We start from the raw sequence: 17,880 nt of genomic DNA on the forward strand, positions 1-17,880 counted from the left end.
TTTATTGTCGCGTGTATTTTGTATTTGTGTCGCGTATTTTATTTGTTTTTCGCGAGTGTTAATGGTTCCCACGTGGTGGGCTTAGTGTCGCGCGAGTGGCGTCAGGGCGTGTGTTGTGTGACCCGCACGCTCTCCGCGAGCTAGGACCCAGTACTGGCAGTTATATGTTCTTTTCCTTTCCTTATGTCTCGCGCATGATTTTATTGTATTAAATTGAATGTGTGTGTTGTAACGTCGCCTCCCATCTCATGCCTCTGGTTCACGGTCGATCAGGCGTGGACCCTATCGCCGGTCAGCAGTCGAACCCTCACTAAACGCACGCGGGTTGGGTTTGTGGTCGCCCCATCCCCTCCGGTTTGGAGAGTGCGAACTACCCCACCATCAATCTATGACAACTGGCGTCCGCGACAGGACTTGCTGACCACGATCTTCCGTGACCACGAGGCATAGCGGGCGGAACAGACGCGTACCGCGGAGAGCGGGAAAAGGCCAAGATATGGCTGATGGACTCCTCGAGGAGTTGGAGCGCATCGTGGCCGTCGGGAGGCAGATGGGCCTTGAGGGGCCAGCGCTCCGGGAGTTTGTGCGCGACATGCGCTCCAAAGAGGAGGCGGCTCATCGCGAGCGCAGGAAAGCGCGAGAGCTGCGTCAACGCGAGGCGGAGGAGTGCGATGCGGCACGGTCTTCCCAGTGCCTCCTCGAGTTAGAGAGGGAAATTGCACTGTTGCGCGCAGAGGGAGGGCCGTGTCGAGAGCATTCGCAACACAGAGTGCCTGCCGGGCTCGACCGTCGCCGCTGACCAACCTCATCCCTCTGGAGTGAGCCTTGCGCAGGTTCGTGCCCAGCCCGAATCCTACCTCGTGCCTCAGCCCTTGGGCGTCGGGGTCTTCGAAGCGAACGTGAGGCCGGTGCTCCTAGAATCAGGCGGTGTGGCGGGTAACGATGGTCAGAAGCCGACCACGAAAAACGTCAGCCGCAACGCAGGCAAATTGTGCCATCGTAGGCCGAGAGAGGCGGCGAAGTGTGTGGCGCGGCGGAGGCTGGCGGGTTACCGCACACCGCGGAGGTACGAGGTACGGACCGCTAGCAGATTGCAGAGGGTGAGGAAGAGGCCGCGAAAAATGGCGCAGAGGTCACGGAGGTGTCGACGGAGCTCGGGGGTCGCGGAGCGTTGCTCGTCGCCGCGAAAGAGAGCGCGAGCGATATATTCGCCGCGGCAGGTGCCGCTAAGCCGTGCACTTCGTGACACCCGGTTGGTCAGGCGCTGCGAGTGGGTGAGGACCCGGCAAGGTTCGGTGTACCCCAATCACCGAGCCAAAAGCAGGCAACCGGGGCGCGAGGTGATATGTCGCGGTGGAGCGGCTAGTGCGTCTCCCCACCTATGTGTCGGGAAAGCTCGGGGGACGGCAGGAATGCGACCCCAGCGAGTCCGTTTGAAGAGCGGGGGGGTAGTGAGCAGGGCAGTCGGCACTATGTTGACATTTTATATTTGTTGATAGTGCCACGTAACTTTTTTGTTTGATTGCATTTATTAGCGATTAACTTTCCGGCCCTTCAATTCACCGATCTGTTATTTTGTAGGTTTTGTTTTGTGTGTGCGTGATGAGTGTTGCGTGTAGACTGCGCGTACCGGCTCTGCCGTGGTTTGCGCCAGTAACACGACTCAAGGGGAACAGTACAGTATCATATCAATTTTTTAGCAGCTGTTTTGAGTCATTTTGTTTTATCAGTCTGTAGTTGGCTGCGGAGTGCACTGACTGGCTGAGAGCGAGGCGGCGATGTGCGCGGCGAAGTGCCGTGACCCACCCGACGACGTGATTGTGCGCGTGACCTTCGAGTGCGGTCTCCTTAAGGTGCGCGTACATGACTCTGTGTTAGTTGCAATGTTATTAGGATAACATTCTTGTCGTCGGGGTGGTGTCACAGAGTTGCATGCCCGCGCCCCTCTCGAGTGGGCCGACCTTGCCACCAGAGAAGTGGTTCTTGAAGGGGTAAGGAAAGGTTGACGCTGTTTTCTGCAGCCCTTGCGGGAGCACGGCTCAGCGTCAACGGGGGTGGGGGGGGGATAGTGGGAGCAAAGGAGATAGGAGAGTAGAGGGTTAAAGGGGCGCCATGGCAGCGGCTGAGCAGTCCGGCAGGAAGGGCCCAGTGGGTCCGGTGGGATTGGTGATCTGGTGAAAGGCCAGGAGGCGGTGATCCAGCAGGAGCCAGATGATTGGGGCAGTTCGAGTAGTCTAGAGTGGTTTGGGTAGCCGTGAGGCTATCCGTCTTTGCAGAGAATCCTAGAGTCTCGCCGAGAGCCCCGACGAGTCGAGGTACCTTGCCACCACAGCCGCAACGCTGCTTGCACGACGATGAGGGAGAGCGTTCCCCATTGTCCCCGAACCCGCCCGACGGGTTGATCACGTGGGTCACCTCGGCGCGGCGGGGGGACGCGGGGGTTCGGCGAGCGGCAGGGCAGCTTGGAGGACGAAGGAACGAAGTCGTGCACCGGGGGACAGCTGAAGATATGGTCGGCAGGCTGAGATCTCCAGGCCGAAGCCTTCGCCGGTCGAGCGACAGACGGTGAAAGTCCGTCAGGATCTTCGGCAGCGAGGTTGCAGCAGCCCGACACTCTTCAGATCGGGACATCCGCAAGCACGCCCCATATAAGCCTCGTGTTCCGGGCCGCTCTCAAACTTTCCGCCGGACTCTCTTTTCTAATCGCGTTTAATCTTTCATTTGTCTATCCATCGCGTGTTAATTCTTTTATGTTCTGTTAGTGTAGTGCTTGCCGTATTTATTCTCGCGTGTATTTTGTATTTGTGTCGCGTATTTTATTTGTTTTTCGCGAGTGTTAATGGTTCCCACGTGGTGGGCTTAGTGTCGCGCGAGTGGCGTCAGGGCGTGTGTTGTGTTAACCGCACGCTCTCCGTGAGCTAGGACCCACTACTGGAAGTTATATGTTCTTTTCCTTTCCTTATGTCTCGCGCATGATTTTATTGTAATAAATTGAATGTGTGTCTTGTAACGTCGCCTCCCATCTCATGCCTCTGGTTCACGGTCGATCAGACGTGGACCCTATCGCCGGTCAGCAGTCGAACCCTCACTAAACGCACGCGGGTTGGGTTTGTTGTCGCCCCATCCCCTCCGGTTCGGAGTGTGCGAACTACCCCACCATCAATCTTTGACAGGGAGACAAGCCCAATACTGTGATAGTGAGGTTTTCATCTCGTCAAATTAAAGAGAAATGGCTTGCAAAGAAAGGACAATTGAAGAAAACAAAGTCAGCTATATTCTTCAGTGAAAACCTCACGGCTTGCAATAAGAAGCTTTTCTGGGAAATGAAAAATAGGGCTCTTGAAAATAACTACAAATTCGCAAGCAGAAGAATGGCAAACTTTTCGTGCGCCGCAGCCCGAGTGATAGGGTGATTAGAATTGCAACAGTGCATGACCTAGAAAAAATACGATAAAATGAAAGATAGCTGATCGCGAGAAGTGCTTACGTTCTATTCACAAACATAACAAACTACTATGATGCTGAGGCCTTCCAGAAAATTGCTTCACGCCAGAAAATACAGTTATCACTGATTCACCTTAATGCGCAAAGTCTTCAAAACAAAAAAGATAGTGTCGACTTCTTTTTGAACAGTCTAAATCACCAGTTTGATTTGTTAGCTTTCACTGAAACATGGTCTACTGATAACCATGATACCGTGCCATTTACGAACTACAGTTGTGCATCAATCTGCAGGGAAAACCAAAGGGGTGGTGGTGTATTGACTTATGTTCATGACAGCGTTAAATACGATATTGTCAAAGAATATACTGTAATATCCTCTCACGTTGAATCTGTCATGATAGAATGTCAAAGCCTTTTAGTAGTTACTACATATAGGCCCCCTTCTAGAACTGTGTCTGATTTCCTTAATTTCATGGATGAAATGCTTGAGTATTGTGAACAGAATGGCGCATTCGTGATTGTTACAGGAGATTTCAACATAGATATGCTATCACCAAGCAACAACAAACAAAATTTTCTTGACAGAATGCTCTCTTTTGGCTATGAAAACACAATTCATGTACCTACAAGGATAACACCGTTGACTGAAACTGCCTTGGATTTATTTTTCACTAACTACAAAAATGGAATATGCACAGGGGTTCTAACACCTGGAGTCAGCGATCACCTGCCGATTTTTGCATTTTTGCCGTGGTGCGTAAAAAAAAACGAAATCCAGCAAATCCTACGCAGCGTAGACAGATTAACCAAGAAACAATTAAGCATCTTCAGAATGTTGTTGCTGACACTGATTGGAGCTGTATTTGCAATAATACTGACCCTGTGAATGCCTACGACTTATTCATAACAAAGTTAACAGACCTTTATAATTTCGCTTTTCCGATTGTGGTGCATAAGACAAACAAGAGGGCGAGAAAACCATGGATAGACGCTTCACTTTTGAAAAGAATGAAAGCAAGAGATAAGTTGTTCACCGAATTCATAAAAACAAAGCGCTTAGACTACTTGGTTGAATTTAAGCAGGTCAGAAATAAGATAGGATCTGACATTAAAAAGGCGCGATTTAGCTACTATGAAAAAAAGTTTGCAAACATACTCAATAATCAGAAAGCAATTTGGAACGCTGTGAACGATCTTTTGCAATGGAAAAATACGAAGACTATCTCTCAGCTTCAAATAGAGGGCAGATCTTGTTCAGGTACTTTACTTGCCGATATGTTCAATGAGCATTTTTTGAGTTCAGGAGCTTCTGATATTTCAAATGGTGCTGTCCACTCTTACAAATCGTATATTAAAACACACTTCTCGGAATCTATTTTCCTAACTCCCACGAATGAATCGGAAGTAGCCTCGCTGATACAGAATTGAAGTAACAAATGTGCTGTGGGTTTTGACAATATAAAAGCAGAACCTCTAAAAGCAGTTTCAGAACACATAATCGCACCATTTGCACCTATTTGCAACCTTATTTTGAGCACTGGAACGTTCCCGGAGAAACTGAAAATTGCTAGAGTATCCGTTGTTCACAAAGGGGGTAATGAAAATGACACGAATAACTACAGGCCCATTTCCGTTTTGCCCATTTTTTCAAAAATTATAGAACGTGTCATATATGTACGAATTGCAAACTTTTGTAGCTTAAAGAAAATTATAACCGAACATCAATACGGATTTCAGAAGAACATATGTACTGAAAAGGCCTGATTATCTATTAAAGATCAAATTATTGCACATTTTGAGCAAAAACATCACACAATTGGAATATTTCTCGACTTTAAGAAAGCTTTTGATTCGATTAAGCATGAAATTCTTTTGCAAAAGCTGAATGAATATGGAATAAGAGGTACGCCCCTCGATTTAACAAGAAGTTGCCTTACTAATCGGTATCAGTATACAGATATGCAGCACTCGAAGTCACGAATGGGCAAGATCAAGTACGGCGTCCCGCAGGGTTCTATACTTGGGCCACTTTTATTCTTATTTTATATAAATGACATCGTAAACGTAACCCTAACACCAGATATTATATTATATGCCGATGACACTAACGTCTTTTTCTCGGGTCAGGATATGTCTACTCTAGCAGAAGAAGCGAACCTTTGGCTTAGCAATTTGTCGCTATGGCTGAGAACAAATAAGCTCGAATTGAACATTAAGAAAACAAAGTACATCATTTTTAAACCTCGGAACCATTGTATTCTCCACAATACGCAGCTCACATTCCAAGGAGCTTTAATTGAGCGCGTCCAGACTCAAAAATTTCTAGGCATTCTCTTTCAGGAAACATTGAGTTGGTCCAATCACATAGATAATCTTCGCACCAACATATCGCGGTCCATTGGCATAATTGGCAAAATCAGATGTTTACTACCCCTCTGGGTGACAAAGAAGTTTTACTACACATTAGTTTACTCGCGGATACATTACTGCCTATTAATCTGGGGCACAAGAACAAAAACAAATAAAGATAGTATTCACAGGTTCCAAAAAAGAATCTTGCGTATCATCGAAAATGTTCCGCGCCGAACGCCTTCTGCTACACTTTTCCATAAACACAGCATATTAAAATTAGAAAATATATTCCTTAAATAACTAGCGACAGTCATCTACAATAAAATTAAATCGGACGCAGGTATATTTCAGGATACCTACTCGCCGGAAACACACACGTATAATCTTAGGAAAACCACCTATTACAGTGAAAGGATTCGAACCAACTACGGCAAGCAAAAACTAACGCACCTTATACCTTCATTTCTAAACTCTAACATGCATAGCAAGCATAGTGAAGTCTAACATGCAAGCATAGTCTAACATGCAAGCATAGTGAATGAAAGCCGATCAGTAGCAATTTTCAAAAAAAAAGATGCATGCTTATCTAAGGGCGCTTCAAACATGACATTTTTTTTCTTTCTCTTCCGTGTAAGACTTCCTTATATTGTATAAGTTTTCTTCCAGAACTGCATTGTGCCTCAAAATTCAGCCATGAAAATTTTTTGTCAATAAGCTGTTCATACCAATTATGTTCTAGTTTACTTATTAAAACCACGGCTTAGTTCTTTTTTTCTCTTCTGCATTTATGTATTACAATGATGTATTAGTGTTACATTATGTGTCATTATGTAGTGTTATATTTATGTATTATGTATTACAGGCTGAGTGTACTGCAACAATTGTTTTTCTTTTCTTTTTTTTCTTTTTTTATTACATTGATGTATTATCTAGTGACTCACTGAGTGTTGTGCAATGTCGTGGTCTGGGCGGGGATTGGCGCATTGTCAGGCATTCAGTTGCGTTTTCGCCACCTCTTCCCGCTGTATCACTGGATATGTATGCTGAACTGATGATGATAAAAAGATAAAGGTTCATTAAAGCGCCGCGTAGACACAGGGTCATACGTCCGGTGACTAAGCTTAGCATAGAAGAGGTCAATGGAACAGTGGCACACACACACTAACACTTACCCCACGACCTTGGTTAGACCAACTTTTTATTATGTACCCAATTTCATCCGCGCAACAAACCGCAACTGTAATCTAATGACCATGGACTACGCGATGAACCAAGTAGTGGAATAATGGTTAGACAGTCAGCCAAACACTCTCCTTAATTTGGGCGATGTTCCTGAAGAATCCTAATTGCAGTAAAAATTCTATACAGGCACAGTGTCATTCATATCGCCACGGTGACCTTATGAAACGTTGTCACATTTTCAGTGCCGCACCACTGGTTTCCTCCAGGAACGCGGATAACCTGACCAGCTGGTTGTTCATGTTTCATTCATGGTTGTTTGGAAGAACAGACACAAGTAACAAAAAAGGAGACACAACGAGCGCAGACTGGAACACAACTTTACTCACACGAGGAACAAATACGTGAGAACTCATGGAGAGGGGTACACAAAAGGAAAGGGATAATGTGCACTTACAACCTGAGTGAGTGATTGAGTGAACACTTTTGAGTGTTTCAAGAGTTTCGCGGTTACGAGGTCTCTGTCGTCTTCATCTTTTTGGCGCTGGCGACTTGAGACTTCTCTTCAGCAAGGGTGGGCCCCTATTCCAAGGCTCCACTGAGTCGCGCTGCATCGCTCGCGTGCTGTACAAGGGCCCTTAGGGCCATGAGCTCGCTGCTGGTGAGCCGACTCTGCCATTGCTCCGCACTCGGGTGTTCGTGTTTGTGGAATGCTTTGTTGCGTTCGCACTCCCAGATGATGTGGTAGAGTGTATGTTTTGCACCGCACCAAGGGCAGGTGGCCCTGTATTGTGTCGGAAACATTTTATTGAGCATATGTAAGTTGGGGAAGGAGTTTGTTTGTAGTCTGTGCCAGCTGGTCACTTCCTCCTTTGAGAGGTCTTTGTGTGGTGGCGGATATCTAATTCTAGTTCCTCTATGTAAGTTCAGGGTCTCTGCGTATCCCCCCTCGCAAGCCTGCACGTAGGTCTCCGGGGCATTCGACCAACCAGCTCGGAACGCGTCGCCTCGAGCAAGGCTGTCTGCCCTTTCGTTCCCCACTAAGCCTGCCACGTGACCCGGGATCCAGATTAGTTTGTGCCGGGGCTTTTCCTTCTTGGCGGAGGTGGCTCCGCTGAGTATTCTGAGGGCAGTTTTGCTGATTACAAAATTTCACACTCTAACGGTGATATCGAAGGTAAATAGCCGTCACTGTCTTTTGTTTCCTGATGAGGGAAGCTTCAATAACCTCCCTAGTTTGCAATATCCGATTGCGGTTCAGCACCGACGTACGTGTGCATTGCAGAATACACGCACGATTTCTGCAAGGAGCAGACAAATGCAAACCCGGTGCAGCATTTAGCGAATTGGTGGGATAGCACAGGCAATTTTTTAAAGAGAGTCCACCTTGTTCAACGACATCTATTTTTTATTCGTTATCAATTGCAGAGCAACGCCGCTGCGCTTTATTTCATCTCATTTAATTTCTCTACAGCACTTGTTTTTCATATAATTTCCCTTCCCATGTATGCCCTCCTCTTCATGTCCTCACATTTATTCCTTGTGAGAGTAGAATTTCGTTCCAGCCCGCCCTTGTTGTGTCTCGTCCTTCTTCCTTGTGTGTGATTAGGCGTCCAAGCACCTATGAATCAATTTTCTGCAGAGCAACAGATTTGTCTTTACGCCAAGTTAAGTTCCTTCTGCACATATACTATATATCCCAGATGTTATTAAATCCCGCCCCCCCTCCCTGTAGCGGCTCGAGGTGTCGTTTGTGCCGACGAACAACCAACCCCTCGACAAGCATATTCAGAAGTAGGAATGAAGGAAAAAGGCTTTCTTTGTGATTAGGTACACTCTGTGATGATACGGGAGCCCACTGCTTGCAGGAGCACATCACATGACCGAGTTCACATCAGGACAAGTCACCCTTACTGCTTGAATAGTCTCCAATTTCTATGCTGTCGTCGTCCCTAGGCGACTAGACTAGGGAACCTCATGACTATTGCGGTCAATCACAATTCTCCAATAGATAGCAGTATAAGGCCCAGAATGTGACACTGTTCCTCCGAACACTGCTTCGAATAGTATGGAATAGGTTACCATTAAGCAACTTGGGGATCCAAGGTTGGCGCCGCTCTTGGGTAGGCGTCGACTTGGCACTTTCATCATTACATCAGGCGGTTCGGTACCGGTAAAGGGGCCTTTTCTGGACCCGTAACAATTGGTGTCAACGATGCGTTGAATTCTGAACAGCTGTTGATGAATGGATAACGTTGCCACGTGGGAAAAGTCTAATAAATGGTCTGAGCCGTGTTGAGGCGTAAAAGACACATCCGTCGCCAAGAAATACAAACCTGAAGGTGACCTGCTGTCGGGTTGCCCGAAGCGCCGATGTTTTCCCATGGTGCCAGGAATTGTTCTAAAAGTGATAGCTTATGTCACACTTCATCACAAAGGCAAAGCGCTCGCTATGTTGTCACCTTCACTCTGATAATATTGCTACAAGCATGAACACACTCTGGTCAGTGTGCCTTAGCGATATGCCCACTGGACTCTATGCTCCCTGCATCGATTTACAAAGTTTTTCCCCTCTCTCTGTCTTACTGCTATTTTTTCGTGGTCAGCTATTGGCAAGACAGAAATAGGTTGCCTATCTCAATAAGACCGACAGCGATTCGTACAAAACACATTTTAAAAAAAATACCATACGTTCATTGCTTAACACCTTGCCTGTGGCCGCTTGAATTTTTACTCTAGCTCCCACTTGACCTCGAATTCCTGCAAAATCAGACTATATCTAGGCAGTCTCACCCTTTTTCCTGACATTTCCTTAAGCCATGCAGGAGGGCAATGGTCGCTATCTACCAGGAATTTTGTGTCTGCATTATAGTATCCTAGCCTTTGAACGGTCCATATAGTGCTAAAACACTCTTTCTCCGAGGCGCTAAACGCCATTTCTCGCCGTGTCAGTTATCGACTGAGGTATAGCACAGGGTGCTCTCGAAAGCGTTCGTTAAGTTGGTCAAGAATGACATCAAGGCCAGGTTCGCTGGCGTCACCCCACACAATGAATCTTCGGCAAAATCTGATGAGACATGCACTGGTCGTGAAAACAAGGCCTCCTACTCAAAATAATCCTCAGATTCCGAATAAGGCTCCACAAGTCTTCTGCTTTTGTGCAACTCGCGCACTAAGATTTTGTTATATTAGAGAAATATACCTAGAGAAATGACAAAGAAAACATCGCGTAAATGACGCGCTCGAAATTAAACGAAAATTGGGGCGTATTTCTAAATACTTCCACGCAGGCTCTAAGCGATACTCAGAACACTGTCGTCTTATGAATATGCGTACGAGACCCGCACAGACGCCTTGCTTCTCTGTGTGCGAGCAAACCACGCCCTGCAGCAACAGTACAAACACTTCCTAAATTGTTCGGTTAGACAACGGCTCCGCTAACTCATGCATCATTCTCCCAAAGAAGAAAACCTCGCGACCACTTATGAAAAGTGAACTGAGACTCATGCCCGCCACTACAGGCCTTCAACCAAAAACCTAGACTTCGCGGTGCAAGCCTATCGCACGCAAAAAAATGAAGCTTAACTGCTTCAAAGAAAGAACGCCAAGTTTATTTTCAATCATCTACGAGTGGTTCATATCTTTGAGCAGTACAGGAGGAGGACGTTGTTTGCACGCTCTTGTCAAATATGTAAACCGTGCAAATATAAAGAGGCAGAATGCATTACCCAAGCTAGAGACGTCAAACACCTTCGTTCTGTCAATATGTCTTTATGGCATTCGAATGCGAATGCACTGCTGCCCGGTATGGCCACTTGGCATCTCCTTAGCGCCGCGCTCTGCCGGCTCATACAGATTGCATCGTAAAAGGAACCCAATATGGGGGAACATGAATGGCCCCTAGCTTTTGTCCTCCTGTGTGCCGAACGTCGCTTTCTTTTCTTCCTCGATTAGCGCCTCGGACACGCACTGACCTGAAACATTCCAACCGATAAACCCGGCTTTCTCTTTCGCAACGGTGGATGGATGCATGGAAAAAACTTTATTGAAATCCATCTGAACACGCACTAACACGTAGTGGGCCGCTCCCACGCCGTGACAGAAAGAACTAGCCTCACCGCCGCATCGCGGGCCAATTCGACAGCCCAAAGGTCGGCTTCGAAATCGGGACTGTGTAGGGCAGCCTCCTACGATGGCCACCTCTTTTAGCGTTTTTCGATTTACTCTGGCGCGTCACCATCTCTACTGCATTCCAGAATTTCCGACAGCTTGTTCTTTTAGCACGCTATCTGTTACAAGTTTTCGAGTATCTTTTCTTTCTTCCCGTTGGCAACCCCTCAGCCAGATCAACTTCCTGAAATTTTATCGGCGAAATCGGAAATATTTCCTCATTCAGTTTAATTACGTCTCCTCATCTAGCTGCTTTGTCCTGTTTCTTTGCACTGTGTTCGTCGTCGTAAATCAGCGCCGGACTTTCTTCATTAATTTCTGTGGGGGAAATCGGAAATATTTGCTCCCCAAACTTAAATACTTCTCCGGAGCTAGCTTTTTCATGTTTGGTTCTTGTGGTTTGCTGCCCCCGAGGCCAAGATTGCAACCGTGGAGAAGGCTTTTGATCTTACAGGGAGCTACTGCTCTGTCACTAGAAACCGCGATTTGCCATATGCTCATCGGCCAGTTGTGCAGCGCTCTTTGCATACACACCTTCCAGCCCGTCCATTACTGAAAGGCGCGTGTTATCCGTCAGAGTCTCATTAAATCGTTCTAAGCAGTTTAAATGGCCCGTTTACTGACGTTATCCGCCCCAGCTCCTTTCACCCACTCTGCAAAATTATCCATCAGGCGACACGCAAACGCGACAAAGCTCTCAGTAGACTTCGTTTTTCTCTTGAAATTTCCACCGAAATTCCTCTGCAGAAAGCCTTTATTTTGCAAACAAACTTGGGCTTACTTAGCTGTACACGCCTGCCTCGAGAGCACGAAGTAAAGTTACAACTTGCGACGCTCCTCCTGGCAGATACTCAAGGAACTTCTCTGGCCAAGTGTGCTACAAATCCATTCAAAAGTAATCAGGTAGAGACCAATTTCGTCGCCCGTTTTGTACGGCTAAATCAAACTCGCAATTTCCACGCTTTCATTGTGTGGCGGCGCCGCATCTACCCTGCGTGCTGATCTCCCTTGCTCTAGTATTATTTACGCCCGCTCAATTTCTGCCCGCTTTTGTTACATCTCTTCCTGCCCCTTCTCTTCCTTGTTGTGTTCCTTCTTTTCCTCCGTTGCTGTCTTTCATGACTTATCTTTTCCAAGGCATCTGTGAGCTCGTCCTGTAACCCGTCCGTGTAACTGCTTTTTCCTGCTCCTCATTCGAGTTTGATCGAGACGTTAAAGACTCCACTGTGACGGTTCTGTGTTACTGAGCCACGAAAGGGAGTGCTGATGATCCCGGATCCACAGAAGTCACTCTTCCGCCCACAGTTTACCCAAAGCACCCAAGCTTCGTCTCTCTCAGCGCCCCGTTCACACTTCCGCCGATGGCAGATCGCGCGGACTGCCTTTGCGGCTCTTCCGTAAAGCTTCCTCGAGTCGTGCAAGACTTCATGCAGTTTCTGCGACCGTTGTGCCTGCCTGCGCCACCTAAAGGACCTCGGAAGGACCTCGGAAGATCCACGGAAGTTACTTTTCCGTCTACCGCTTACACCTTACTTGCGAAGATGGCCAGGTCCGTCGATCACAGATGGTGAAGGACTGCCGTCTTGATCATACGGCTTTCAACCAGTTTGGTTTATCTCGAGGTGGTTTTGGGCCAAGAATCCACCAAGCACATCAAAGAGTACGTACAGCAGTGGGCACGAAAGAAAAGGGATTTATTTTACATTAGTAACACTGGCTTCTGGAACGCAAGTCTATCCCATGCAGGAGCATATTAACCGCGTTACGTCACATCAGGACACGGCATCCTCACTGCTTGGATGGGTTCCGTTTTTGATCCCGTTTCTTCCCTGGGCGACTAGACAAGGGAATCTGATGACTATACCGCGGCTAATCACAATCATCCAATCAGTCGCAATATCCCGCCAAGGATTTCACGCCATTTCGTCGAACTCCGCCTCCGATGGTATGGAATAGGTGACCGTATAACAACCTGGAAAGCCAAGGCCGGCGCCGTTTTTCGTTAGTCGTCGTCTCAGCCTTTGGCAGGGTTAGTTCAGGCTGTAAGAACACGTAGAGGCGCCTTTTGTGGCCCCGTCAACAATCGGTGTCAGCGATGCGTTGACTTCTGCATAGGCACTGAAGAATGAGCGGGGTTGTTTTGTGCCAAATGGCCAATTATTGTCCTTGGCCATGTTCATACGTAAGATCCTGCACTCAGGCGTTGGAAAACGTAATTCATCGAGGTGTGAATTTTAAAGATTTTTTCTTATGCGCCAGCATCAAGCAATGTCTTCTAGTCGACCAAAGAAATTAATAGGAATGTCGTAACTTATCCGTCACTCAGCTGGCTGATTTTTGCGGAATGATTCAGTGGCATGAAATCAAGAACATGTACTGCAAAAAAAGAAGAAAAATTTATTTACGCTATCATGATTTCTATTTGTGCGAAATGGGTTGTTCCATTTTGTTACATATATGAGCTAGCAAGAGATACCATATTGCAAAACAATCAAAATACTGAATATTACATGTCCCAGAACGTAAACTTTAATGACTGAAACTATTCTTGATCATAAAGATTATTCCGTTCAACATAATCACCATGCATGCATTGATACGGCTCTTTGGGAATTTTCTTGATATAATGGGCGACGCGCCTGAGGTACTTGGTGCGAATGTATGAACCCTCCAAACTGGGCTCGCAATTGCTGGGAGCGTAATCGTAGTTGACGTCATAACCAGCGACGGTGTGTTCATATGTGTCGTGGTTGTACTTCTTGGCACAGAACTGCATGGACGAGAGCACAAATAAAGCACAGTTACTCTATGCGGGTTTTTAATGAAAACGTACGAAACGTACGCATATTTATAGGCTGCTCATTCTGCGAGAAGCTGATGAATTCGCAATAAGGCACGGATACTCCAAAACGGACCTCATCAAATGGTAAAGGAACGCACGCACACCTTCTCCCTTCCACATACATGTTACACATGTACACACGCTCTCTCTCACGCACACATACACAAACACAAATATACACACATACACACATGTTCCAAAGAAACGTCAACGGGCAAGCGCTACTCAAATCTTTATTTAGCGACGCCACGGTGGAATATTTCTCCAATGTGTGCACATGACCTGCTGCACTATCATAAGAAAGCTCCCAACCTTCCTTGATAATGACCTTCTAATACATGCCTCAAGAAATGCAGGTTTTTACAAGTAAAAAACAGAACATGGCAAAGTAATTCTACGCAAGCCCGGGCAAAGTAAAGCTTGCACTGAATGAATCATCAGTCAACTGCGACGTTCTCCATTCGAAAAAAAGAATTGTTCGCTCCCCCGTAAGCGATGCAGATGTAAACATGAAACGACAACCGGGAAGGCAGACTGATTGGATGACGGTAGCCATGAGCTTAAAATGGATGTAGTGCATGTTCCTAACGGCAAATCGCACAATACTACACTGCACCACGCCATGCTGTGTACTGTTCCATATGAAATCTTTCCAGCCAGGAGAAAACAGAATGGAGGAAGCACGGCAGGGAGCGAACGACGCCAGGAAGACCGAGCCCAGCTAGAAAAAGAAAGCGCCTGAAAGAGCCGCGACGAAATGTCTCAGCAAGTCTGGATTCTTGCTCCGTGATCCCGCCGCCACCACGGAGGAAAGGGTTGGCTTCATGGAGTGTTCACTTGTCAAGGCTGGCTGCGAGACGTAATCCTTTATCCTAACTTTCTGCTTCTCTTATGAAAACCATGCAGCGCCTCTAGACACTTCCGGCGCAACGCACCACAGCGGTGAAGATAGTTGATGCGCAGCAAATTCCGGATCCCAGATTTGAAGTGTATGGTGTCCTGTATCGGCCTTTTTAACGTCACTATCAGAAATGACGAAGCTTCAGCTTACTATAGTTACAGCTTGAGTGATATTGTGAACAAACTTGAGAAGGAATTCTGAAGACATATTTTTTAAAACTTGTTTGGGACTAACAAGCGTACGCAATGTCGTCCAGTACAAACGGTGGGAGGACCTCGTTTTGTTGTCGGAGCTTGTCGGGATGCTCCCGTTTGACTCCTACAATAACGGCTGTAGCGTTTGGCTCAAGGTCACTTGAAGGTCGTCGACAGCAGCAGCTAAAAAGTATTTCATGCTAATACACATGAGTTTTCTGCATACATTCGCGCTATATTCGGGGGGGGGGGATAAATCGTTCCTCGCTAAAGAAGCAGAAACACCACTGGTGCATTCCGCTTCGTTCATTCTTCACGCTTTGTCCTTTTCATGGAGTGTGCGCGTGTGTACGCGCTCATTCATTACGCCACGCATGCATCTACTAGGATCCTGCGAAGTTCCTGTAAGAGCTGCTTACTCTCACGAGCATCGGACCTCAATGGACGATGATCGAGATGGGGGGGGGGCTGATGTTGGGAAAGGAATGTTTGGGAATCAGGAAACGGGTAGCTTATACTGCTCCTGGTTATTTCCTCCATCTCTTGCTCTGGGAAGGACTTGTAACTTCTGTCAGTTTACGATACCGGCGGACAACTTCGAGGTCTTCAACGGTTTAGCAAGGTGCAGTGAAATATGTGACGCTTGACAAATGGTGACAGTTTAGGGTAGCGGCTTTCCATGATGTATATAATACTTTTCGCTTTCTTCGCCGGTGTTAAAGTGACAGTAGGCGTTGTCATAGCATGGATCTCAACGTAATTTGTTAAGTTGGATCAGCTCCGGTTAAAGAGCAAATTTTGAGATTCGCTGTTCTGTTTATTCTTTCATTAGTATAGAATCTACACTACATTTTATGTATCACGATTAGCATGCAGTAAATGTAAGCGCATGTACACGTTGAGGCATGAAATGTTAGAGTTGGTGGTATTCGAAGGTAAACAAGACGAGAACAGTGCCTGTGAACAATCATGCGATAGTCTCAGTTGGTGTATATTTCTGCAAGACTGGAGGATATTGCTGGGTCTCAAGAATAACGAAACACCTACTGATCACATACAGTGAGACCGATGACATCTATGAGATGACAGCAATTCTTCCCTTCCATGTAAAAGGGAGGGCAGCAAACCGATCATTCATGACTTCGTGCCTCCTGGCGCGGAAATTTCAAGCTGCGGTCAACGCCATGGTCTCTATATTAACTAATACTGGTTCATCACCCGCTCTTGCAATAATGTTTCTTTTCAATGTTGTAGAAGCACCGTCAAATATTGCATTTCGGCCTAAACTTCCTTTTGAGTACACCTTTAGGGGCTGCCTTTCTACCTCGTTTTCGAACAGACTGAATGCCTATTGGCGTGAGGTATATCGACTTTCTCTATTTGCTCACCCTATGCATTTGGGTCAACCAAGTATCAAAAACGAACGTTTTCTTTCTCCCTCGAGACTTATCGTATGTAGCCGCATATAAGTCAGCCTTCTGTATCTCCTCCATGTGTTTCAAGTATGCCGAATCTGATTCGTTGCAAACCTGGAAGAAAATACAAAACATAACGTCATTGGTAAAATAGAAACTGCAATTATTGCACCGCAAAACATTACCAGTACAAAAAATATTGTATTTTGTATCGCGCAGATAAACATCAATCTTTCGCAGGATCACAAAAGCTACTACAGAAGTGTCAGTCACTCTGCAAAGCACGGATTGTGCAACGACATTGAGTAATTCTCGCTCTCCAATGCATGGTTATTTTAGATCATACAGCTTTTCCAGGGGAATTTCTAGGCGAGTCGGACACAACTTGCGGACAAGTTGCGTGAGGTTCAGAAGACTAATGAAGAGAATTTAATAAAGTCTCTTTACTACTGGTTTTGGAGCCGTTGCTTAGGTAGTGAATTTGGAGGCACTCCCATCTTATCGCAGTTTCTTTAGGTCCTGAAAGCCGGATAAACTAGAGGTGCTCCTCATTTAATTTCAACGGTAAATCCAGGCAGTATTGTAACCTACCGACACGGTAGCGCAGAAAAGGTGGGCCCGCCATTATGTAAGAAGGAAACGTCCCGTAACGAAACGCCCGGCGTCGTTCAAAACTGGACCTTTCGGCCAGCCACAGCAAAAAGTGACACGGTGAGCTTTTCTTCGCAAGCACATGTGGCTTGTGCAGTGTCACTATTTGCCGCGACATGAAATCATTCAGATGTCGTCTTATACACTGTGATAAAGCGGATCCCTTTGATGTAGCAGAGGGACGCGCTCGGTTATGATATTGTCACGTGGTAGTTGCGGTCAAGAACACAATGAAAAAAATTACCGACGATTACGTTACTTCCTAATGCGAAATTTGAGCACAGCAAATAAGCTGTTTCACCTTTTCGATAGATTGAGGCAAAGAAATCGAGCAACACATGTATGCGCTATCACAGAATTTTTTTTTATTTTTCACACGTATTCCTTTAACAAAGACTCCACTTACAGTTCTTGACAGTCATGAAGGAAGCTTTGTGGTCGGAGAAATAAACTGATATATGTTCGACTTGGTACACCAATGCTTGATTCTCAAAGACGAGATCTATACAAGTGCCTCGTGAGGTTGTAACAGCCGTGGGACGCGTTACGAGCGAGAGGAACGGGATGTTCTCCCGCATAAGTGTTAGGAAATTGCTGTTTGTCTTTATGTTAATATTAGAGTACCCCACTACTAACATCGGTGTGGATCGATGGACGGTTAATGCGAGTTGCAGGAAGTGCACGACGTCTTTCGTAAGTGCGGTAGCGGACTCACGAAAGCGGTATCAGTCG

At 46.4% G+C, this 17,880-nt stretch overlaps 1 protein-coding gene across 1 annotated transcript in view; it reads right to left on the reverse strand.

Moving 5' to 3' along the window:
- Positions 1-13,417: 13,417 nt before the first annotated feature.
- Positions 13,418-17,880, reverse strand: part of LOC139048462 (uncharacterized) — an 86,461-nt gene continuing 81,998 nt past the window's right edge. The window contains exons 11-12 of the mRNA XM_070522852.1: positions 16,471-16,611; positions 13,418-13,915 (exon numbers count right to left, since the gene is read on the reverse strand). Coding sequence (XP_070378953.1) covers positions 13,688-13,915; positions 16,471-16,611 — 369 coding nt within the window. The 3' untranslated portion in view covers positions 13,418-13,687. The remainder of the gene's footprint in view (positions 13,916-16,470; positions 16,612-17,880) is intronic.

The sequence above is a fragment of the Dermacentor albipictus genome, chromosome 8, assembly GCF_038994185.2.
Source record: "Dermacentor albipictus isolate Rhodes 1998 colony chromosome 8, USDA_Dalb.pri_finalv2, whole genome shotgun sequence".
Lineage (NCBI taxonomy): Eukaryota > Metazoa > Arthropoda > Arachnida > Ixodida > Ixodidae > Dermacentor > Dermacentor albipictus.